This window comes from Mytilus californianus, unplaced genomic scaffold (assembly GCF_021869535.1).
Source record: "Mytilus californianus isolate M0D057914Y unplaced genomic scaffold, xbMytCali1.0.p SCAF_4, whole genome shotgun sequence".
NCBI lineage: Eukaryota > Metazoa > Mollusca > Bivalvia > Mytilida > Mytilidae > Mytilus > Mytilus californianus.
In genome coordinates, this window is record NW_026262690.1 from 32,830,346 (window position 1) to 32,857,935 (window position 27,590).

At 32.3% G+C, this 27,590-nt stretch overlaps 1 protein-coding gene across 1 annotated transcript in view; it reads right to left on the reverse strand.

Annotated features, from left to right (window-relative positions):
• Positions 1-3,257: 3,257 nt before the first annotated feature.
• The window catches only part of LOC127736906 (uncharacterized), a 176,149-nt gene continuing 151,816 nt past the window's right edge, over positions 3,258-27,590 (reverse strand). The window contains exon 15 of the mRNA XM_052247471.1: positions 3,258-3,533. Within this exon, the coding sequence (XP_052103431.1) occupies positions 3,258-3,533 (276 nt within the window). The remainder of the gene's footprint in view (positions 3,534-27,590) is intronic.

Consider the following 27,590-nt stretch of genomic DNA (forward strand, 5'->3'; position numbering starts at 1 on the left):
AACAATTCAATCGAGAAAACTAACGGCCTAATTTATAATAAAACAATTTACGAAAAACAAATATGACAGACGTGAACCAACGACAACAACTGAACTACAGGCTCCTGGCTTGGGATAGGGACATAAAGAATGTAACGGGGTTGAACATGCATGACTCAGGACACTAAATGATAACTACAACTATTGCATGACTCAGGACACCAAATGATAACGTACAACTATCTCATGTGGACCATTTTATTGTACAGAACTGAAGATAAATGTAGTGCAATCGCTATCTAATTTAGAAATGTTTGCATTACCATAGTTAAAGAACTAGAAAGATATGTCAACAATCTTTGGAAACTCTATGTCAAAGTCGCTACTGATATTTCTCTGCCGTTCACCGTTGTAAAAAAAACAATCCATAGCAGTCTCTTCCACGTAATCCAGGTTGAGTTTCACTGTTTGAGTGTACTATAGTGTCAAGTTATGGTGAGTTTCAAAGTCTATCTTCATTATGTAACACTTCTTCGTCGCGTCGCCCTTTGCAGATAATTTTGATGTATTTCTCTGAAATCACATCCTATTTAAGATCATGACGGTACTGTGTAAGCTCTATTTGTTTTCTTTCATTGTGTTTGGTAGAAGAAATAAGTCTGTGTATATATATATATATATCGAAGGTTATCCTTCAATTTTGGCACCGGGAAATTGTTAAAATTTATCGCCATGTTGACTAAAAAATGCTTTAATTAATATCACGTGATAGGTATTATCACATGATAAGGTACATCAAACTACACATCCCAGAAACGAGGTGTTGAGTGTTTTAAATATATTGAATTACATTTGCCTGAAAACTATTATTGAAACTTTCACGTGAGCTTTATAAAGCAATGACGTCATGTACACACGCGCGTATTATACAACAATGCGTTAAAAAGATAAATTGTCATTTTGTGACGTACTCTGATCAGTAAATCACATTCCTAATTGGGACATTTTGACCGAGTGTGGGTTGTTTGCATGGCGGATGATTTATGTACAACAGGAGACGACTTCTCTATCGACGTACTTGGTCCCGCTCCTTCTGGAGTTCATACGAATCCCCCAGTTCTTGATTTTTTCATTGATATGTATCTTATTAATGAATTTATGGGATTTTGGACATCGGGAATTACTGTTTCCTTTGATTAATCGAATAATCGAAACCATATGGCAACGTTCTTTGGTAATCTGCATATCGGCCATATTCCCTTATCACCAGGTTAGCCATTACAATAGGAGTAAAAATCCAAATATGCAAATTCCTAAGTCGCATCGACAATTTGTCCGCATATAAATGAATTGAACATGTTTGTTGCCTTCTGTTCGTGTACAAATGATAATTGTCTACTTACTATGAAAACTGTTGGCCTATTCAGTTTAAAAACTGGAAGCGTAACCGTAGTATAATTGCTTTTTAAAATAACGAGAAATAGCAAAAAAGCAAGATTAAAAAAAAATCAAGATACAAGAAGAAATTGTTCATGATTAGTCCGCATATAGGGAAACACCTTTCAGGTTAAATTTTCAGGTTAAAAAACTTTTATCTTACTTTCTTTCTTTAATTGTCGACCAAATTCTTTTGAAAACATGATGATTTCATCCTTCCCATTTTCATTGTCACATTATAAGCATTTTCCATAGAATTACACAACATATCTTTACATATTCGCTAAAGAAAGTTTTTAAAGACACGTTATATTTAGATCCAAGACGGAAAATGACTGGATTATCCGCAAATGTGATATATTTTATGTTTTCAATCTACAACTGAAGGAAGTAATTTAATCAAAAGGACCAAAGTCGCCAATAATATGAATAAAATACCTAGGATTTTGCCATATGACAGAAAAACCAGATTTATTAACAAATGTTGCCGGAAGTGTAGGGCGGTATGCCAGAGAAAAAATATTTACGCAATATGTTCGTAATTGCATATAATGTCAGGCAACAGTAACAGTGCACTGATTGGAATTGGTTCTGGGACAGAATTTAATCGTAAGGTATAAACGTGATAGTGTAGTGTAGAGAAATCGAATGTTTCGATAATACTGTAAAATGTAAATAACTGTTATTGAATACTATATGTTTAATGCACACTACTGCTAGATTTTATTCATTCACAATGTTTTTGAAGGCTTACATGAATGTTAATAAGTTGTAAGAACCTTAAGAAGACTTTAAGTAGAAAATGAAAATAGCACTTTATAAATTTTATGCGTCTTCAGCGTTTTTCTTGATTTACCTTCACATGGAACGCTCTAGCCTATCATTGGAAAGGGAGGATGTAGAAATATACAGAACTATTTAACTATCCCGTTTTGTAAAAAAACAAAGAGGCGGAAGATAACAATCAATACTCATAATTTGAAGAGAAACCAATAAACATCATTGCAAAAATCGATAAATGACGAAGAGACAACAGCAGTGTACAAAACATAAATATACTGGTGACACAGAGATATATCTCGCATATATTAATTTTGATAGCATAATGCACATTTCAAAATTAGAATAGCAATAAATTTATCATGTAGACTATGCAAAACATTCAAACACAATTAACCATGGCTGAAAATGCAAGACAAAATAATCTCCCTGGAAATGGGAATTCTCAATGCTAATACAATTGCAAATTTAATACAATAGCATGAGTGGTTCCACTAAACTGACCTAAACACAAACTTTAACATATAAATTATCAAAAGTTTCAAATTGAATTAGCCATGTGAGCTACGAATTACAGGGCAAAGCCAAATAGTCTCCGTTGAAATAAGATATGCCAATGATTATACAGCTGCAAACCAAACATCTTTGACCTTTCTTATCACAAGCCTATACTTTTTTGGAAACAGCACCTTATTCTCGCTTTCGCAACTTTGTCGAGGGGAGAAACAAAACATACTGTAGCATTTGAGATCGTAGAAAAAAAGGGTGAATTGTGAATAAGACCTATTGAAAGACTCATCGGTAGGCTCGTTGTAACTGTATTGTTTATTGGGTAGTATGCATATCACTCTGACGTCGAATGACTGGCATATGCCATTGGAACCCGTTTAAACCTTAATATTTACTTCAACACAACGATGTTAGATATAACATTACAACATTTCTAGCATCTATAATAAGTTTGATTATAATAAATACTTCTCGTGAACTATCAAACATGTTTATGTATTTAATTGTCACTTTTAAGATCCATATTTTATACTATGTTTGATTTATAAAAATCAGACTCTGACAAAATACACTTCATAACAGACAGTGTTCTGGACAAATATGCCTTGTCTGAAGTTGATTGCTGCTGGATTTCTGTGGTACCAAAATATTCTAAATCCTTCGTTGTATATGTTTCTAAGCGTTCTCAATTTTTTCAATGATGCTGATGTGCCATGAAATTCTATTAACATCTGTCTTGTATTGGCTAGAGCGCCGGTTTTGATAATATTAGGAAAAGATTCCCATTCCATCGTCTCTACATCCATTTTCAGAATGTCGACTCTTCGCTGAAAAAGAGAATCAATGCAAAAAAAAAAATTAAAAATTAAAATGTCAATTGTTCTTGAACAATTGAGAGGTCTTTCCTTTTCATAATGTAAAATATATGTTTCAATAGGCGTAGAATGCATTGAAAAGCTCTTTAACACACTTAAAACCCTTAAAATATGACAAAAACACAAAATTCGCTATTAGGGACATGACCTTGACTTTGACCTTATGATCTTTGTCAAGGTCATAAATCCAGGATGTCATTACAAAAGACCCCATGTGTCTAGGAGCTTTGGTTCAAGAGTAAAAGCTAATTTAGTCTTTTCAGAAACAGTCAATTGGGGTTATGCCCCGTACAGATAGGTCAAATCTATTTGGTCATAATGTAAAAATGTTTTGCCTCTATGACCCAAACATTTTTCACTATTGACGATTTCTGTAAGTATAACCGTTTTTGAGATATCCAATAAAAAGTGGTTAGGTCAAAGGTCAAGGTCAACCTTAAAAAGCTTTAAAACACACTGAAAATACTTTAAATAAGGTCAAAAACACATAATTCGCTATCTTGGACATTACCTTGACCTTTGACCTTGTGACCTTTGTCAAGGTCATTGGTCCCAAATGTCATTGTTGAAGACCCCATGGATCTAGGACCTTTGGTTATATAGTAAAAGCTAAATTAGTCTTTTCAGAAACCTAAAACAGGGGTTATGCCCCTTACAGAAAGGTCAAATCTCTTCGGTCAAAATGTAACGAAGTTGCGCATTCATGACCCTAACATTTTCCACTATTCATCACTACTGTAAGTATTAAGGTTTCTGAGATTATCCCATAACAAGGTGTAAGGTCAAAGGTCAAGGTCAACATACCAATTTGACCTTGAGGAATTTTTCAAAGTCACATGAATTGATGATGATTGGTGAAGATCCTAGGTGTCTACGACTTACGGTTTCTGAGTTTTGGTGGCCAACCGACACCGGTTAATTTTCATAGGGGCATAACCCTAACAATGAGTCGTTGAATCTTTTCGATCCAAATGTAACGAAGAACCGGGGTCTGGTCCTGAACAAATTTCACCATTGGTTTTTTTTCTACCTATTACGGTTACGGTGTTGGAACGATAACAAGGTTTTTTGGTTTCGGATAGGTATTCATGACACCGACACAAAGTGTGAACATGAAAGCGACACGTCTTACGGTTAAGGCTGCTAACTTCTTCAAAGTTTAGCGGAAAAAGAATAATAATAATAATAATAATAATAATAAACAGAAGAAATACAGTAAGGTCTTTCCCTTTTGAAAAAGGAAAGACCTTAACAATAACAGTTAAATAGTCTATGTTGGTCGTGTAATTACACGTAGATATCATTAAGGGAATTCAATAATGTATTAATTAAGGCGACAGTAGTTTACCGATGTTCAAATCTTGTAAATCGAGTAAGAAGAGCCAAATCAAGAAAACAAACACAAACTATGATACATGTAATCCAAAAGGAACGAGACCGGGTGCGTCGACAAAGTAAGCATATCCTTCTACGCATGCATCAACCGCCACGCGAAATCCACACTCATAAGACTCTCATTCAAACAACTCTAAGCTCGAAAGTCTGGAAGCAGAATATTGAAATATCAATTATTCTTAAGATGTTCGCAGTATATTTTTAGAACAAAGTGAAAATCTTTAAAAAATTAGGGTCAAAATGTGTTGGCTTCAACTGGATAAACCAAGTCATGATACAAAGAGTCGTCTAATTGTCTGTCTGGGGTGTATACATCTGATGAAATCCGATGTCCCTCTCAGGGAGTGTACCACACTCTCTATGCATTAAATAAACTTTGCTTCAAATCCTTTAGGGTTCAGTAGGTGACCTGTTTGGAGGGAAAATAGTTGCCCCTATCTCACAAATTGTTTTTATTGGAAGTATACATTTCCCATCCTTCATCCAGGTCAATCCTCTTTTTATGGCTTGCCTTTCATAGTTGTTTTAAATGTGTGATCGTCATCGATATGTATGGAATATTTCTTACTGAACTTAAAACAAACAGCAACCAATCATAGATATCACATATTATTCAGTCATCAATTATACATAGAGTAAAATCATAAAGTAAATCAAGGTTAGCTACAATGTATAAATGAAATTCTATACATATTACCTGTTTAATTAGTCATCTATTAATTCGATTAGATAAACATATTTTGCAACAAACTCCTGTATTATTAGTGTATTTACATTTTGGACTAGGCATCTTATTTCTAAATTCGCATTTTTTACTATAATTCATTTAATTTCTGATAAAAACGAAATATAGAAGAATGCCAATGCAATAAGTAAATTAACCTTAAATAACACAAATGATACCAAATCAACATCTAAATTCCACATTATCTGTATTTCAACCTATTACTGTTCATCCATTAAATTTGATTTGGATATCAATAATAATATTTATGTTATTAATTCACATAAACCCTGTTTTTAAACATAATTTACCATTTTGCTCGGTTTAGGTGTTTTGACGTCTTCAGATACTATATACTTAAGAATTTGAATGAATCTGAAAACATGAAACCAGAATATAATGTAAAGAAACGTTTAAATCGTAACAAATCATCACCATCATTCTTCAGGTTTCAAGGACGTTTTCATAAAGTTTAATTATTTTATGATCTATTACGTTCCATACTCACCTTTTTAATCATACATATTGCAAATTTTACTAAGTCTGATACTATTGCGTTATGTTTCTTGATTTATGGACATAGCTACGTAAGTTTACCAATATATAGCAACCGTAGGAGTAAACTCTCCGTTGATTTATATCTTTTTGGAATCAGAATTTCAACAAACAAGCGTGCTTTCCTTATTCTACTACATTTATTTTCGATGACTTCATAAGAAACGTCTACTAACAAAAGCATGGTTCAAATGATGTAATATATCTTCTAATGTGGAAACATTCCATGTTCCTTTTTTCGATGTTTTATCGCTAATCCCCAGGTTATGGAACCATATGTTGTCTCCACGTCTAAAATCTGCACTGTTAATACTAAATTGAAATAATGTATATAAATTTTAGCAGAGTATTGACGTTAAAACATTATACAAATAAGTAAGAAATATATTTTTCATTTTGTGTGGATATTTTCACTTATTGATTTGAGATCCATACTGTTCTCATGTTACAGTTAGAAATAGTAATAGTGTAAGGTGCAATCCCTAAAGTTGAACTTTGAAGTATCCTCTGTAATTGTCGAGACGAACAACCGTTACAGAGGTTCCATTGATATATTTCTCATTAAGTAAATAATACGTTGGACGAACGCATGCATAACTTTCAAAAAATTACCCCAAGATTGCGAAAAGACATTCACTGAAGCTATTTAGTTAGCAATTAATAAAAAAATGTTTTTTTTGCATCTATGGCCAAATCATTTTGATTTAATGTGTTTAACGACATTAATGTACTCATGGTATGTATTGAATCTGTTCATTTATCTAATGGTACTTTAAATGTATCAATCGCACAAAAAACTCTACTCAAACAAAATGAGCAGAAGATCTTATCTTAAAAAACAACAACACAGGTTTTGTTTTTTATAGGTAAAGTCAAACAAGATTCAATAGAAGTTTTTTTCTCTGGCGTGATATTGCTCAGGTATGCATTTTCTTAGCTTTCATATTTCGTTATTGTGTTTTAATTTATTCTTGTCATAGTTAGAAAATACATAAAATACCACCATTACAAACTCAATCCAAATTTAATATTCCTGTACGTGTCTATAAATAAAACAAATCTATTTTATTTTTAGAAATTTACCTGTGATAATATAAACGTCACAAAAAATACGTCACTTTTTGTGACTGTGATCCATTCATGTGACGCGCAGTTTATATTTCGTTTGTGGTGTCCTGGTGTGCTTTCGTAAATTCATGGGAGGTGTCCGTTGTTATTCTGCAGTTTATATGTTGTAATGTACTAGTATATTATTTATTTATGTATTTCTCTGTGCTGAGTGTTCTTGTATTCCTGTCACGTAGTATTGTCATCTTAGCGGTATTTTTAACATTGTCATATAAGCGGGAGGTTTGGCTAGCCATGAAACCAGGTTCAACCCACATTTTTTTCTTAAAATGTCCTGTACCAAGTCAGGAATATGGCAGTTGTTATCAAACAGTCCGTTTCTATGTATGTTGGCGTTTGTTTTTGTTGCAGTTCAGTGTTTCTGTTGTTCCGTGGTTTTCCTCTTATAGTTGATGTGTTTCCCTCGGTTTTAGTTTGTTAACCGGATTTGTTTTCGCTTAATCGATTTATGACTATTGAACAGCGGTATACTGCTGTTGCCTTTATTTACAGAATACTCTTTAAAAATGCGTTCCCATTGGAATGATGTAAACGTTTAATACATATTTCAGTAGACAAGGTTTTTTTCTGAAATAACTCCAAAGATAAAATGAGTTTGGAAAGTCATACACATTAATAATGTATAAGCAACAAAGACAGAAGCTAAATATAGAGTCAATTTTGTCTGAATTTCGATAAATTACATAATTTAAAAAAAACAAACAAAAATCCCACCAAATATGTCGATTGAGTCATGTCAGGAACAAAATATTTGCATTGTCGGTCTTGGACTGTTTGATTCTTTTCGGTTATGGAAGCTCTGATTCATTTATTTGACTTATCAAGTCTTTTAGTCACAAACGTTCTTGATGAAATCATGATCGTATACTTAGTATTTAGATTCTATGCTTATGATATTCCCAAGTACGAATTAGTCGCCAACCAAGTGACTGTAATACTAACGATTTCGATATTTATGACACATGTTTGTAAAAGAAGTTCATCATGTGGGGTACAGACATAGCAGTTCGCACCAAAATAAATTTAACAATAAACCACAATTTTTATAATTCGACTAAAATGGCTAACACACATCCTCGTTTGTGGCGTCAAAATAAGTGATAGTGTGCAAATTGGAATCACGCAATCAATTCTGATGATTTTCCATTCACTCGATTCAACTAATGGTACAAATGAAATTCCGTAAACATTGTTGCAATGTAGTTTAAATCCTCATGTCCGGAAAGAAAACATAGCATAAATAAACACGTATATAATTGCCTGATCATCACAGCCATTAGTTGACCGATTATTAACGTTAGAAGAATGATGCGATTGTAGAATGTCAGTAAATGTCGACAATCAAGGGATGATTTTGTTTCATTTAAAATATTCTTCCGCCAAATTTAGACGATTTTAAATGTAAAACACAAATTCAAAGTTACGAACATCTTATTCTAGCTACGATGTATCGGGAATATGAAATAGGAATGGAAGCTTTGATGTAGAAAAGAACTCTTTTTGTGCTCTTTAATATAATAGAGATCCAAAAAATGTTGCAACCCACGAAATAGCAGTAAATTCTAAATTGAAAACTTTATTTCGTCTACACAACTATCCTATGAAATACCTTACACTATGTTACACAAAGCATTCTTAACACACATTTTATTATGATTTTTTTCTTCTTGACCTTCAAACGATATGCCAAAAAATTACACTAACGGGTGTTTCGAAAACTGTATCGTGCATGTAAAATTGTGTGATTTTACCGAATTCTTTACTTTTTAATGATAAGTGTTCGAACCTTTTAAAACCATGTTTGTTTCGTATTCTAACATTGTTAAAGAACACATTTCTGATTTTGTGAATATTCAACTGACAGTTAAAGGAAAATCCAATAAGAATAACAGAACATTTTTAAATATCTTATGTGTATTAATAAAACTATTATTAGTTATCGTCTTTCTTATCAATTCTAAATTGAACAATGCCATTATTTTTTTAATCGTAATCTTACAAACTGTGTCTACAAAACGTTGTCATTTGACAGCCAAATTTTCGTTTTTATTCTTATGTTATCAGAATGTTTTAATTTATACCAAGAGAATTTTTTTTCATATAAAATGTAATGTTTAGTTCCTTACCTCGGATCACATGAGTGGATGTCACATCTGTATGTTTCCACTAAAACATCAGTCCCAGTTTATGCTAAAAGATAATATAAAATTGTAGTTTTATTTTATGTAGTCCTGTTTAAAATACTTCAATGCATAGTGTGAGGCAGTTATTGTAGACTTTGATATCATTATACTATCAGGATGTAGAAAATTGTAAATTTTTAGAAGACATAACAAATAACATTCCCTCAGAACAAATAATTGTTTTGTTATTGTGATCTGTTTAACAAGAAAATAATAATTAATGATGTTTTAAATCTAAATAAATCGAGTTGTTTTGTTATTGTTATCTGTGTAACAAGAAAATAACAATACATAATGTTTTAAATCTAAATAAATCGAGAAAACTTACCCAAATGAATAAGCCAAACATGGAAAGGACGGTCTGTAAGGTTTATCATGACAAATATTCCACCCACCATCGGTCATATGACCTAACCTTATCACTTCTTTACAATGAATCTGTGTCGATGTCAAATATATATAGAGCGCAAAGATGGTGAAGTAAACAATTAGGTATTGGCTAACTTGTGCAATGTATGTGCTAAAAAACATTTCTCTCTTTTAAATTGCGAATTAAATGTGCTTAATACTGATGTAAGTTATGCAGTTTTCAAACATGTATGGTTCTCTTTTTATGTTTATGTTTATTTTTTTTATCTACTTTATTTTAGTAAGTTTATGGTGTAGCCATAGTGAACACTCACTGCAGGATATAAGTTTATGATTCGCATTTTAATCTTACAGACAATTTCCTGATTTGATTTTTAGCTGCAGGACTATAACGCAATTCTTAAAAATAATGTCTCAAATCCATTTAAAGCGAGGCGGAAGATACCAAAAAGATATTCAAACTCATAAGATGATAACAAACTAACTATGCCATGGCAAAAAAAAGGACGAAAAGACAAATGTATATAAAACACAGCAAAGAAGAAAAAAACCAACGACTGAGTAAACACGAACCCTACCAAAAACCAAGCGGTGATTCCAGGTGCTCCGAAAGGTAAGCAGATCCTGCTCCACACGTGGAACCCATCGTGTTGCTCATGTCAATAAACATTTGGCAACAAGTCTCATTCGTTGATGTTTCATTCGAGGAAAAGACGACGGGATTATGGTTACGACAATTTAAACATATTAGTCGTCATATGTGAAACAGATATTCCACAACAGTTAACCGAATCGTGAAAAAATAATACGTAGGAATGACTCCAACTTTACCACAGAGAACCTTGATACATCAGTAATACGAACAAAAAAAAGTAATTAGCAGCGTGTGCTATGTTTCATGTTTGGAATTTTGTAAATAAATACACGTACGTTTGTTTTCCTATTTCAAAATTTAAATACAATAAAAATACCACTTGCAATTAATCTGCATTTCGGGTATAATAGGAATTGACCACATATTATGTTTTTTCTATATCCAAAAAGATAAAAGTACCTTTTTAAAGTCCAAAAACGTTTTTTATGCCCACGCCACAGACAGAGTACGAATTTGGACAGTGAGTCACTTAGAGTTATGCCCTTTAATACTTGGAAAATTGCAAATTGTTTGTTTTCCGCACTTTCACTTTTAGTTTGCCTCATGCACGTTTCCGCACTAGCAGTGACGTCAAATGCTCTAAAAGAAGTATTTTCACGTATTATAAGCAAGCTTGAAAGGGGCATTTGTGTCCTAGACACATTTTTTTTATTGTTATTTTAAACTGACTTTCGTGAGAAAAAAAACAAAGAAGGAAGAGATTGCCAGAAATAATTTGTGACTGAACTCTTTAAACGTTAAACTCTCTCGTTGTAATTTAACTTATATATAGCGCATACCGCTCTTCTGCTGTAAATTTCAAGATCTCCTTGTCCTCTGAGATTCGTAAGTGTCCACGATCTGCCTAATAGTGTGATAATATGTGAAAAAGAGGAATCAAGGTAACATAAGGAATATATTAAGGGAATTTAAAATATTAGTGAAAATATAGATTAACATACAATAAAATATAAAAAACCAGTAGGAATCATGTAAACTTTAAACAGTGCGGGAGCAGGTCTTTTGCGCGGCGACCAAAAAACTTGTAAAGTGATTATTTCAGTTTCAATCTAGTTCACATGTTTCCTCTATAAGAGAAATTGTTATAACACGAATATGTTCTTGCACATCGTATCAACTGAGAAACTTAATCATCATATGCTGGGTAGTTGGTATGTAACAACAGGATAATATGAAATTTATAAAAGAAAATCAAAAACCTTCCTTTTGTCATAGAGTAGTTAATGTATCGTCAAACAGTGAATGTTCAGCAGATCTGAATATTTGCTAAACGTAGAACTCGTCATAATTAAATTCCTAACTAAACATCACATCATTCTGTTATTCAGGATCTGAATGATATGTATCAAAGTTATGGATGGTCGAACGAACGGAACGACGGACGAACGAACAAGGTGATTGTAGGTTACCATCTACTCTGTGAATAGGTTATAAGATATATAAAAGTGGAACAAATTATTCGTCATATGTGTACAAGATTTATAACAAATCCACTTGTAGGGGTCTACAATTTGTACCCATCGGAACACGGCTGCTTGTTGCAAACTATATCTAACTTATTCTGAAAATATATTATTTGACTTAATAATAAGGTTACTTAAAATTGACTGTAAGTGGTTTTAATTTTTCTTTCAAGGTCCCGTTGGATCATGTAGTTTTATTCAAACGTTTTGCATATTGTTGAATATTCTATTTTGGTATATTTGTTGTTATCTATATGAACTATTCATAGATACTTGGCTTAAAAGTTTGTACGCCAGACGCTACAAAAGACTCATCATTGACGTTCGATTCAAAATAGTTAAAAAGGGCAAAGTTGAAGAGCATTGGAGATCCAAAGTTACGGAGGGGTTTTGCCAAATACAGCTTAGGTAATCTATTGATTCTCTATTCAATATTCTAGAAAATCCTCAGTATTTCGAAAAATAAGCTAGAGCAGTTTTTATACAGAGAAGAACTTTTCCCAAATTAGGACAAGACACTGATATCTGCGTTTACGACTACTGTACATGTACATGAAAAGCTAAATTAATCGTAAGAAGTAAACGATCTTTCAAATTAGAATAGATATTACTAATGTACAGTACAGAAATATCAAACACTTTGATACTTTTGCAAAATGTATTGACTATGATTAAGGATATCTAGTAATGTGTATGAACTCTTAAGAATAATACATATCTTTCATCAAACGAATGGGAAGTTATACATTGAAACCGAATCTTTGGAATAACTCTTGAATGGTAAGTGTCAAACTACCCAATTCTTATTGACGACCCTGTATTGACCCTCGAATGTCTTTTATGGTTTATTGTGGTGCTGGATTGTTGTCTTATGAACTCATAACCGGTTATTAACCCTAAAATCTATATTTCTGCATATAACATTCACAACACAAGTCTAGTATATATAATTGAAAACAATACTGGTTTCTCAAATGAATGATATAAAATGCTTTTGGGTTGCTAGTTATATTTTTAAAACAAATAACATTTGTGATAATGGGACAAAAATATTGATAGCGGTATAACTATTCCTTAATTATACCTATCACATCCAATTCGTAATGCTGATCACATCACTGTAGAATTTGAAAAAAAAAACATTTCACAAGTCCGGATGTTTATCGTAGTTTTTAGAGAAAAACAGTATTGGCCTCGTGTAAATTTAAACCGACCTTAACTAGTGATGTCCACGTTTATTGACGTTTTAACTTTCTTTGTAGCCATATCAAATTAGAATTTTAATTGGAATATCAAATTATAATTTTAACTGATATATTTGCTGAACTAGTGATACATCACTACATTAGAAATAAGAATTATTCTGTCCAAATCAAATACTCTAGAACTGTAGTGACAATTTATTCCTGCACCATGTAAATCTACACAGGAAACTTCATGTGCTTTGAAAACAGTTCATTACTCTTTCCAGTTATCTTGCTACAGGAAATATTATTTAAATGCTTGTTAACATTTTCCCCAAAACTGATGCATAACTTATGAGGGTTAAACAGAAAGGACCAACGGTCTAAAAAGATTACGACTTCTACATTGGTCTTGTAAATAATAAAGTTATTATCATTCCTTGGTAATTAACAGTCTTTTATTTAAAAGACGAATTTTGAGAAGCTCGAAGCTTCTTTTTTGCGCTCGATCGATGCTTTTTTTCTTAAATTGGTTCTTTATAAAATCACGCAACCATCTTCTTTTTTCTTGTTTTGTTTTGTCAGGGAATTGTATGTTCTAATTTAAGATGCTTTAAAATTGCCCCCGTAGCTTTCTTTTACTACCAATGTTAATTTGACTGCAGCTTGCACAATGTTTTTCTTTTGTTTTCAATATTAAGATATCATGAAATATAATCTTGCTCTTCGGGACAATTATTCGATACATTTATAGAAACAGACCCTTGCATTTAATTTACCTAAAAGGGAAAATATTCTAGATAAACTGATAGTGACAGTTTGGATTCCCAGTTTCTATTCTATTACATTCAGACAAGGACAGCAGTTTCGTTAATGAATGGATAAATATGAATTTCTGTATTCGTATTTATGTTTTAGGAAATATATATATCCATATATTAATTTATTTTTAAAAGCAAGGTTAGAAACAAAATGATACTGTATTTATCATGACAATGTGTATACATGTCTTATTAAAGTATTCCAACGTAAAAATGTCTAAAGCGGGAGCAAGAAGAACGGTCATGAGTTTTGTCAATATATTTATTTTTAGTTCAGAATTATAAAATTACAGAGTCTTTGATTCCATACTTTTACACAAACATTATACGTCTTTCGATTTTCCCAGTTTGTTTGTTTTTTGTTGTAACCTTGATTTGTCTCTTTAATAAATGTACGAGATTTGAACATCGGAAAACTACTGTCGGCTTAATTTACGACATGTTATTTAATCTGACGTTCAACTATTCTACCCTGTAATTTCTTATTATGTTGTTGCATTTAAGTTTAATTAAGCGTTTAGGGAGCATGCTGGTAGCTATCAAAACTTATCATCGGATTTTGTACTTACTAATATTTGCCGTATACTATACTCCTTATTGAGACCTGTCGACTTTAGTTAACCTCTACATACATTGTAAACTTAATAAATTAATGGATTTATCATCATTTTATGAAACTTAAATGGCTATGATACAAATGTATACCTAGCATGAAAAACAAAAACAAAGCATGCAGCTGTAGCTAATTCTTTAAAAAAAATGATTGTTTGATTCTAAACAAAAAGGTTAAAGTAAACTGTTAAAAAGCTGATCCAGTTGTTGTTAAGAACAAAATGTCTTCATCATTTGATATGATTTGTAGCCATCTAAGTGGCTGGGTTAATTAAAAAAGGCAGCAAATACATCTTCCAATCATGGTTCGCAGATTTTTTTAAAATTATGTAAACTTTATTTACTTTAAAATTTATTAATGTTTTTCTCCAATGTCGTCTTATTCGGAACAGTCGAAATATATATATATATTTATTCAACAATTTTATAAAGATATAAGTAGTTTTCATGGTTTGTCAGAATGAATTATTACAACAAATAATGCAATAACAAATAACATTCAAAATTCAAAATATGTTATTCGATTATCTTATAAACCAAACCATTGGTTTATGAGAAGTTACAAAACAAAATATCTACCACGTTTTACACAACTTAACGTTTAGCCTATGTATATGCAATAACCTTGTTTGAATCATAAAATAAAAAAAGTAAGGTACACTGAATAAAGTACCTACGATTCGTTGACAATTTAATTGGCATATAGACGTAACCTAGTTACATGTATTTCACTGCAAACCTCAAAAGTTTTTGGAATAACTTTTATCAGATTAGCTGGATAAGTTTAGAACGCGAAATCAATAAACATACTTAAACATCAAAATCTACAGAGATCTGAGCAGAACAGCATAACAAGTTGCTTTTTTAAAAAAAAAGTCAATACGTGAACCTTAGAACTTTTTTTATGCTAATTATTATTTCAACTGAATTGTAAATTATATCTCAGTTTTGTCATTACCATGTGTGTGGAGGATAATATTTTCTTTTTATTGTAAATCAGGACAATTATGGCATGTTAAAAGTTAGGTGTTAAATATAAAGAAGGGAGATAAGGAATATTTTAATTTCAATAGTTTATTTCTGGATGGTGTTAGCTTTCATTTTTACCAGTGTGAAAGGTCAAACTACTACCAATGGATGACACTTCTATGGTGTTTATTAATAGAGGTAATATTTCAACTAGAATCCCTCAGTAATTTTATATATTTTTCTTTTTAAAATACATATTTCAAAGCAAGTACGATATTTTGTTTCATAAAATGTGAAAGTTTTATTCCTACCAAATAAGACAAAATCTACTTGCTTTTTATTTTGTGCCGTAAAATCCCGTGTCACCTTAGAAATGGGTTTGGATCCAGCTAATACATTCAAATTGCTGCTTATACATGTATACTTAATATACCTGTCCAAATCCGGAGCCTGTTTTTTTGTTTCCTTATTATCGTGTCTGTTTTTCGTTTTTTTTTTTGTGTATAAAATATTGCCATTCATTTATATCTTTGTACAACACTGGTCAATTTGATGTCGTTTAGCTCGCTTTGCTAAGACTCAAAATTCAACGCCATGTTTATTGAAAAGTTTTCTAATTGGCAAGCATAGTTTACCAAATATTACATAATCATATCAGTCGCAGGATAATTCGATTACTAGTATTATGAAATGCGGTTCCTTAAATCAACATACGTAATAAATCTCAAAACTTTACACTGTTTTTTGCTAACTTATGTTTGTTGCCTATAATTCAGAAATTTAACAGTGTTTTGGGATTTTTTGCTTAAAGTTAACTTTTTAAGCATGGGTCCCTTTTCAAAAGTCTCCCAACTACTTCCTCATATGTGAACTTAAGTATAGGGGAAATTTTGTTCGCTATGTTAAAGAAATCTTCTACTTGCTCTATTTTGCATGTGAAGACCATAAAACCGTCATCTCTATATTGACGGTGTAATTTGATGTTTTCTTTCCATTTGAACTTATCTAAGATATTTATTATTAGGACAGACAGATGCAGATATGTGCATGATGGTGAAAATATACCACCTATGGAGGGGGCGCTCCTATAACTTGTTTGTATAACTTTCCATTAAACTCAAATTTATTGTGTCTTATAATTAATTAAACAAATGCAGTTTAATCTTTTTTGTTGAGAATCTTTAAAGGATATTCTTTTGTGTCAATTAATTCTTCTGCATTGATAACTGTTTCTTTTAAATTATCAATGATCATATTTGTGTACATTTACGTTTCATCATAGGCAATAAGAATGCATTCCCTTTTTACCTCGTGTGTTTTATTAATGAAATCTTTTGTATCTTGAACTTAAAAGTTATGCCTCTACAAAAATGGTTTTATATTAGATCATTTAATCTCTCAATGCATCTCGTGGTAGAGTTACAATTATTGATGATCAGTTGTAAGGAACATTAATTAATGTCTCCTACTAGTTGACCATTAATCATTGCCTCATTAATTATTTCTAGATTAATCTAATGAATTTTTGAAAGACTGAGGTACATGTGTCCATGTTTTGAATCATTTTTATTCGTTAAGAATTATACATATTGGAATCTATTTCTACTTTTCTTTCTATATAGATTATCAACTTTATCTTTTATTACCATATAGCATATAAGTGAGGTTAAGCGATCTGTGTAAAGTTCTTTATTGCCAAGTTTCAGATATCTTAAATGATCCGTATGGAGGTGCTCTTAATTGCAGGTAGTTAATACAGATATAAATGTTCCGAATGAACAATAATTAGGGTTCCGAATATTCCTCCATAGACTATATTTCTAACTAATTAATATGCGTGAACCCTCAGGGGTTCACGCAAAAAGTCTTAGGTCAACATTACATTGAGAGTTACAACCTTAGTGCAAGTATAATTACATCAATTTATAATTTTTTTTAGTTTTAACTTTTGCCAGTTCTGAACATATGAATACAGGGCAGATGTTACCTTCGAGACTGAAATTCAGCTAACAGACCATTTGTAGTAAACTAGTAACATAATAATATGATACCGACATATTTCAGTGCTTATGACAACTAGTAACCTCTAGGTATGCTTAATAAGAATATTTCGGAAAGCCGAACATATAATCATATCAGATCATTACAATTTAAACCTTAAATGGAATTACACAATCGTCTTTGTTTACCTTTGTCTGTGGGATGATTTACAACCTCAGTGCAATGACGTCATTTCAAAACTGGTTGTTTACAATGGAAATGTATCACCAATGACTCTTTTAATAGGGAGATGTAGATGGACGAACGGACAAAGATAACTGTTTTTACTCGCCTCATTTTGGATGGAGATAGGTAAGTATAAGAGTTAAAAAAATAGGAAAGATGTCAATGGTTGTCGTTTCAACATACAATATCTAGATAGACACAGCTTGTTTTGTTTTTGTTTTTCTGAAGAATACCAGACCATTCTTGTCTCGACCAGTATATTCTAAACCCAACTTCAAACAGCTTTCTCGGGTGTTTCAGTGCTGACAAGTACTTGATTCCAGATTTAGGATCTCCATAACTGATCCGAATAGATAGCTGTTGTATTTCATTGAGCATTCCACTTTTTATCACGTGATCAACAATTCTCTTAGTGAAGTTACCCACATCAATTATAAGCATATCCTGGCCATTCTATCAATAGTGAAATAATCATATACATTTAACAATTAAGCCTATAAACATCCGATAAATGTTGAACTGACAAAAGGATATAACATTTTTTGAAACCTTTTTATAAAAAAAAACATTATTTATTAAGTATGCCAATGTCATTTTTTTCGATTGACGGTGAATAAAATAAATTTGTTACATGTTTTTTTTTCAGTAGCATTATTGGATGAACCGCATAGACCACCAGATTTTTTTAAAACAAGCTTAATCATTAATCAGGGTTATTTTACTTAGCTTTGCTTTGCTTCATAAAAAAAAATGATCAACGTAGATACAAGTATTTTGTCTTTGGGAGGGATAAATCGTATTTTGTAAAAGCTAACATTATCCTTTAACTTCACTTTACGCTATAAGGATGATATCTTCATAATAAATAATTCAAAGTTTGGTGACTATATTGTATGCATCTCTTAGTGATTAAGAATATAACACAATGTTGACTGCTGTACCCCAATTGTTGACAATTTTACCTATTATGTCTGTTTGTTTTGCTCACACATTGTTGTCAATATAATGGAATTCTATGCGACTGTCATACAAGTGACAGGTTTAGCTAGCTATAAAACCAGGTTTAATCAACCATTTTCAACATAAGGAAATGCCTGTACCAAGTAAGGAATATGCCAGTTGTTTTCCATTCGTTTGATGTGTTTGAGCTTTTGATTTTGCCATTTGATAAGGACTTTCCGTTTTGAATTTTCCTTGGAGTTCGGTATTTTTGCTACTAGTATTTTACTTTTTTCTATCAAACTTGAAATAAAGGATACAACAGATACAGTTAAGTCTGCATCATATCTTGATTTACATCTAGAAATTGACAATGAGGGTCGGTTGAGAACAACTTAACGACAAAAGAGATGATTTCTGCTTCCCAATTGTGAACTTTCCTTTTCTATGTATCAAAATTCCAGCGCCTGCATATAGATTATATATCCCCAGTTGATACGACATTCCAGTGCTTGCATTTCCTATCATGATTTCCTTCATAGAGGGTTGCTGCTTCAAGAAAGCTTTTAGACCAAGAGTTCAGTGGCGAAGTTGAAGATATCCGTTCGAAAATTTTACGCACGCCATGCCGAGTTGGTTGACATGGAATATCTGTATCACAGAAGACGACGGATATGTTCCAATTGTCGTAACTACAATCCTGTCCTTTTCTCCTCGATTGTGACCTACCGAGTTAGACTTATCATCGGGTTTGTACTTACATGAGCAACAAGACGGTGACACATGTGGAGCACATCTCATTACCCTTCCGGATCACCTGAGATCACCGCCTTTTTTTGGTGGGGTTCGTGTTGCTCAGTCTTTAGTTTTCTATGTTGTGTTTTGTATACTGTTGTTTGTCTTTTAGTAGTTTTCGGCTGTTTTTGCCATGGCCTTGTCAGTTTGTTTGAATGTCCTTTTTGGTATCTTTCGCCTCTTTTATTCCATTAGTGGTTTAAAAAAGGAGGGATTTGAGCTCCTTTAAATGAAGATAACACTTAATGAAATTTCGTGCGTTTTAAGCGCTTTTCTGGATTTACCTACATCAGGAACGCTCAAACATTTAAAAGCCAGGGATGTATAAATAAGTAACGGTAGGAGCTTGATGACCAAAAGAAATTTAAAATAATAGCTAAATTCTTCTAAGGCCAACTTTGTGTCAGAGGGTTGGAGCCTTTTTTCTCTCAATAATTTCCTAATCTATAAATCAATAAATTAATTAATCAATTAATATTATTTATTAAATTATATCTAAATTTAAAATTCATTTTCACTAAATCAGCGATTAATCTGTTTATTTCTATCGACAACGGTCTTCTCTATTCTTTTCCAAGAAAATGTTTGCATTTCATATTCCAGAAACCTTAGTTCACCTCGATGTTTTGGTTAGGGTCGTGTTACTTAATCTTTAGTTTTCTATGTATTGTGGACTATTACTATGTTCGTTTTTTTTAAATTAGTGTTTATGTCGTGGCAGTTTAGGATACAAATTTGAATGTTTTTTGTCGTTCAAACGTTCTAAATAATTTAAGTAAGCAACAACCCAATAAAGTTGAACTTTGAAAGAAGTTATTTGGTCAGAGAATGTTGGAAGTAGTAATTGGCACAACAATTCTCGTCTTATATCGTCATAATGAAGAAAAAAAAACCATTTCTTTTCAATCACCTTTACACTATTCTACATTTTGACACTACTTATTATTGTACATACCAATACTCAAACACATTTTAAAAATCACAGGGATAGAAAAATCTTAATATAAAGTCATATGAAACGAGATTTCTTGAAATTTAAAGTTAAGGAAATTATCTAACCAATACATGTATATATAATTAACGAAGTCATCTATGCACGATTTATTTAACGTTTATTACAGATCCATAACCTATAATTCACAAAAAATATTTCATTCAGTGAAAACTTTACCTGCTTATTAACTTCCGTGTTTTATTACCGAAGTTTACCGAACCTAAACCTGACCTTAATAAACAATTAACACAGAATAATGGAGCACGTGGAAAATAAGTGAGATGATAGACAAGCAATAAAGCGATTTTTCATGGGTTTTTTTATATTTTCCATGCGTTTGTATTTGTTAATTAAACTTTGTCATAACAGTTATTGAATGATTTGGTGTATTAAAATTTTTCTTTCAGAATCAATTAACACTATCTAATTTCCACGCGTGTTTACCTTTTTTTCATTACGGTTTTCCCTCGCCCTTGCGCTGTGTGGTTGCCGAAGAACTAACGAGAGGTTTCATAGTAAAGATCACTGCATACGGAAAAGATATCAGCGAATTAGAGTACAGAAAGACAATAATTCAAAAGCAGTATATTTCTGAAGATTTTGATAAGATAAAACATTTTACTTTAAAAGAAAAGCCATGAACACGTTTTCTTATAGAAAAACTTAGCCATTCAAGTATACAAAACATATTCAAAGTTTTTTTTTCAATTTGAAGTATCATATGTCTTTAACAAGCAAACATTCGATCCTTGGTTTCATAGGATAGTTGTGTTCATGCATATTATGTTTTTATTTCTTTGCTGGTCTTAATTAAAAAAATTCTATGCTGTTTTCTTTAAATCACATTTTCCTAATTGCTTTATTATGATATTATTCTTCAATATGATATCACACAGAACATTGATCAGTGGACATTCCGGTATAACTTAAAGTTCGAGAATCAGGGTGTATCTGTATCTTCCACAAAAAGTACAAGGAGATGAAACTGCCTTTATAAGAGAAATAAAAAAGGGTTTTTGCTCATGGTACCTTCCTGTATTTAGTACTTGATAATTGGTATGTGATAATGACAAAAAATACTATACCAATTTGTTTTTCACTGCATAGCTCAATTCATCAAGCTTTGTGGGTTGACCTACAAGACTACTGTTATTCTTTTTTTAAGCATATATTTCATCTGTTTCATTTTTTACGCTTAAATAGAGGAGTAAACATTAGATAATTATATATAAAAATCTTAAGATGTGCGCAGCGGTACTAACATAAGATGGTAATATACGAAGATGATGTTATAAAATCGTGTTGACAAATATTTCGGCCGAACAGATAGCCTTCGTCATAGAGTTATTTCGTAATCTTCGACTTGTTATCCATAAGAACTTAAACAATACAAGTATATAATTTATTCGTATATACATTTAATTATAGTGTAACCCTCGTATTCATAAAAAAAGAAGTGTCATTTTTACATATATTATAGTAAAATTATTTGCATTCATGCTATTGCTAGAACCCTTACGTTTTTAATCGATGAATATGGTAGATTTTCCAACAGGAGCTCTTTGCATATGATTTCTTTTCTCGTATGAAGTAAGATATATCTTTATAGTATAGGGGTCTAAATACAGCACAAACAACATTTTCCAAAAGACCAAAAAAGTGACAAAGTATATTTAAATAAAACGCATTTGACTAGTAGGTCGAACAACGGATGTTCTAAAACCCTGCTGACTGCCATTGGCGATTGCCAAATAAAATGATCACCAGATGTAACAAAATGTATCTTAAATATTAATTAAATATCAAACAGAAAACAATAAATTTGCGGAAAAGATGGTATAACGCAAACAAAAGGTGCAACAATTTGTACACCATATCCGGATTTTGACAATTAATGTCTCTTCAGTGATGTTAGGAATCGAAACGGTATTTGGAAGGCCATATAATTTACCTCAATTTAGGATAGACTCTTGAATTTTGAAGAGTCGAAATAGGATGAACGGATCATATAAACCCGAAGGCAAATATAATACAAGCCCAAACGAAAAAGTATAAACAAGTCTAAATTGAAAACAACATTCAAACCAATGATTGCGTTGGATAAAAACTGCAATTTTTATACGTGTGCATGCAAAACAAATTTCTTGGTAAAGGGGTCTAAATACAGCACAAACAACATTTTCCAAAAGACCAAAAGAAGTGACAAAGTATATTTTATCAAAACGCATTTGACTAGCAGGTCGAACAACGGATGTTCTTAAACCCTGCTGACTGCCATTGGCGATTGTCAAATAAAATGATCACCAAATGTAACAAAATGGATCTTAAATATTAATTTAATATCAAACAGAAAATAATAAACTTGCGGAAAAGATGGTATACCGCAAATAAAAGGTGCAAAAATTAGTACACCATATCCGGATTTCCACAATTAATGTCTCTTCAGTGATGTTAGGAATCGAAACGGTATTTGGAAGGCCATATAATTTACCTCAATTTAGGATAGACTCTTGAATTTTGAAGAGTCGAAATAGGATGAACGGATCATATAAACCCGAAGGCAATTATAATACAAGCCCAAACGAAAAAATATAAACAAGTCTACATTGAAAACAAAGTTCAAACCTATGACTGCGTTGGATAAAAATATCGTTTCGTGTTGGCTGTTTGTCGGTCAACACAAAACGTTTATCGTGGTAAACAATTTGTTATTTAGTCTTGTATTGTTTGGAACAATTTTGTATTAAACTAAAAGGAGAGAGTAGTTACCAAGGGGCAATAAAAAACACAAATCCAATAAAACACAACTACGCTATAGACAAAATGAAAAACGACGGTAATACAAACGAAACATTACACAGAAAACTAAAGTTTTAGCAACACGAACCAATCAAAAACCATGGTGAACTCATGTGTTCCAGACTTTTCAATTGCAAATTGTAATACGATAATAAACCAGATTGATTGCTTTTTAAAGAGACAGGGCATAGGTATCCTGTAAGTTCAAAAGGCAAGATGGATCATTATAATAAATAAATAAATTATTCCAAACACTAAGGTTTTTCTACCCCGAGGCATATAATAGTAACATTTGAAAAATTTACATGATATAAATTGTAACTTTATAAGCCTTCTTTAACATTCCAGTGTTTCCAAATGTTTCATATACATAGCGTGCTAGGCTTTTATGGAAACGTGTCATGCTCGTTGGAATTTCTGTTACCAGTGTTTCGGCACTGTCATGATTTGAATCATACATTTCGATTATAAATTTTCAAATCATTCATTCTGCAACTGAATTAAAGATTACAATTGACACGGTCAGTTGATATCAAACAATTTCGACTAATTTTGATACATCCTTTTAAACCTAATCCATTCTATATTCGGATTACAAAACTGTTGGTAACAAGCGTATATTGTACATGATATACTAAAAAAAAACATAACCTGTCACGCGTTTTGAATCATATCGTCAGTACCATTGCTGGTGAACTATTAGTCATCACAATTGCCAAAATCTTGTAACTTGTGTTTCGGTAAGAGCAGATTTTGATTTCCAGTTCACGTTTTTTGTAGTTATACCTAGTCTAAGGTTGCTAATCCTTCTGAGAAAGTCTGTAATGTTTTGCTTTTCTTGTTAAACCCTCACCCTTTGGTTTGTATACTTGTAAATGTATCGTAGTTTAGGCTTTCTATTTGTTTTAGTCTCGGATGGAACTTATGAAGGGACCATACATATGTTTGCGTCGAATTGATTTTTTATAATTACTGTAATAGTCCTGTCTTATCTTTATAAGTCCATTTCCTTTACACCAAACTGTACAACTAGTCTTGCTCTGTGCATATGTAAATTTCCACACAAACGATTAGACAAGGCCTGATAAGATTTTGGTGACATATGTTTTGTAGATGATGCGTTACAGTAATCGTTTTGTAATCCTCTGATAAAAAGAGAGAGAGGATACAACTATACTTATCACAAACAGTAAGTCGAAGAAAATTTCCTTTATCTGAAGAGGGATATCTTACAGTTGTTAAGCAGTTAAAATCTTCCTTTGGCTTAAAATCAACCAGGGCTGCGTCTGTTAAGTCTTTCTGAAAATTACAATTATTTTTGTCAAATGAAGTTGTAATATCTGTACCAGTAATTAATACTGTTGCATATGTAAACTTCAATGTCAGTTATGACAATTTGATAAGTTTAGAATACCTAAGTTGCTCTGATGGTGTAGGAATTGTTGGGAGAATAAGAAGAGGTGGAATTGACAAAAAAATGTTCACCTATGAAAAGTTGAGATTTCGAACTTTTATCAAAAACTGTGTTGTCATGTAAAAAAAAACGGTTGAAAATTGACAAACCTCTTTTGTAACGCATCCAACTTCAAATTTTTGAATAAATTTTGTTAACATCTCAAAAATTTACATAGAACTCATCAGTGATGCTCGAATAAATACAGTTGGAAAACAAGTTAAAGACCATTGAAAACCAAACATAAAAAAAAATATTTGATGAAGATTAGAATGAAGATTTAAAATAAAGGATGCATTTAATTTTATAAAATGAGAGACTATACTTGAAAAAATACCAGCCATATTATTACAACCGACCGGAAAATGACACAAATATTGAAATAAATGAATTTTACATATTTATGTTTTTCAAAGGTCGTTTCAAGCTTAATGGCAAATTAATCTTGTTAAACAAAGACGTGAAACTCAAGAGAATTACACGTTTAATCACTTGGTTGTCACCGATAACATGCGTTGAAGACGTGGTGTATAATAAAGCGGTATGTCAAAGATTTCAACTAACGGCTTATGGTCAGTTTCAATAACGGCTCGGCGACCGTCAATAAAATGATCAAAGCTTTTGTAACCGTTCAAGATTGCTAACATTTCACGATCTATTTGCGCATATCTACTTTGCTTCTCGGTAAGAGCTCTTGTCGGGCTGTTTATTTTGTAGAAGTACAACTCCAAGACATTTTGAGCTTGCGTCAACCGATATCGTAACAGGTTCATTAACATTATAGAAACGTAACACGGGAGCAAATTATACTAGCCGCTTAAGTTCTTCAAAATTTTGCTGTTGCTCATGATCCCAATGTCATTGTATGTCACCCTTTAACAATTTGCGGAGCGTTTTGGAAACATCTGGTAGAATAGGAATTAACTTGGCCAAGTATTGTACTATACCGAGAAACAGTTTAACTTCTGCCGTATAGGTCTGTGCAGGCATTTCATGTATTGCACGAACATTTCTCGGATTAACTTTTTAACCATCTTTGCTTAAAACATGTCCATCGTAATGGACTTTGGGATCGCGAAACTAAAATTCCGATTTATTTAGCTTAAAGTTCATTTGCTGGCACCTATTTATCATTTGTCATACGCGGTAGCCGTGTTGTTCATCATGCTCTCCAAGGACATCGTACAAGGATATCATCAACGATACCTGCATTCGACCCCCGGAAGGTCATGAAATATATCTTTCGGACAGCTTGTGTCGCTGAACTTATACCAAACGGTAATCTATGGTATCGATATGGCGTATTGAAAATTAAAAGTTTTGAACTGTCGTCGTCGAGTTGAGTCTGCCAGAATCCATGAGTTGCAGCAAAGTGATTCTTCTTCTTTCATGCATGACTTTCTTTACCGAACGATGGGCAATTCCATTCACAAAGTGTTCTATCACAATAGTAACAAAGAGACAGTCTCTCAGCATGCATAGGACTTTGATTTTTGTGATTTTCATTTTGGCTATATCTAATCTAACTAACCTGTTTTACGGCGTTCACAGAATGTACCTGCAGATTTTAATGATTTTAGGTGCTATGAGCTTATCTCATGTGCACGACATGTATCTATCGCTTTTTAATACTAATGTCAAATCTGTTTCCCGTAGAAGCAGGGCTCTTCAACCTTCGTTTTGGATACCACAAACAATACGATCCCTAATTAAGCCATCAGATAGATGTTCAAACTCACAAGGTTTATCTTTATTCTTTAGATCTTAGACGTAACTGTCTATGTTTTCAGCCACTGAACGTTAATTAACCAACAATCAATCAATCAATCTATAAAATTGAAATGGAAACGGGGAATGTGTCAAAGAGACAACAACCTAACCAAAGAGCAGAAAACAGCACAAGGCCACCAATGGGTCTTCAACACAGCGAGAAAACCCCGCACCCGGAGGCGGGCTTTAGCTGACCCCTAAACAAATATGTGTACTAGTTCAGTGTAAATGGACGTCACACTAAACCCAGAAACATTTAAATGAACCAAAATTTTTAAAAAAAATGTTGTCCTTGATTTCGGGTAAAGAAAACGTGACGAATATACATGAGTTTCTTTCTCGATTCACAGTTATCCTTGAATTTAGCTTTCAGTACATCCATTTTCTCCTTATAATCCGGAACAATGTCAAAAGTATTGTAAACACGTTGTGCTTCAGAGCCTGCAATATGCAGAAAAGTAGCCACTTGTACCTTCCCTGACTTAGATAAAGTTCCAATGATTGAATCCATTCTTTATAGTTTTCGGCTAAATTCCTTTCCAAATCTAATGTTCCTGGAGGCTTTAGTTGCTCCATTATTCAAGTTTTATATCTAACACCATATGGTGTACGTAAATAAGCAACATTGGCTGACTAATAAAATTGAGAATGGAAATGAGGGAATGTGTCAAAGAGACAACAACCCGACCAAAGAGCAGAAAACAGCCCATGGCCACCAATGGGTCTTCAGCACAGCGAGAAAATCCCTCACCCGGAGGCGGGCTTCAGCTGGCCCCTAAAAAAATGTGTACTAGTTCAGTGAAAATGGATGTCACACTAAACTAACAATGCTTTAACATCTCAGGGGGGGGCGTAACTCTAATACATGATGCAATCATAAAGAAGGAACACAATACATGACACTAAGCCTTCTCACTTACCTTTGTTATGGATTGAAACATCATTTGTTTATTCGTATCATCGTAATTAGCAGGA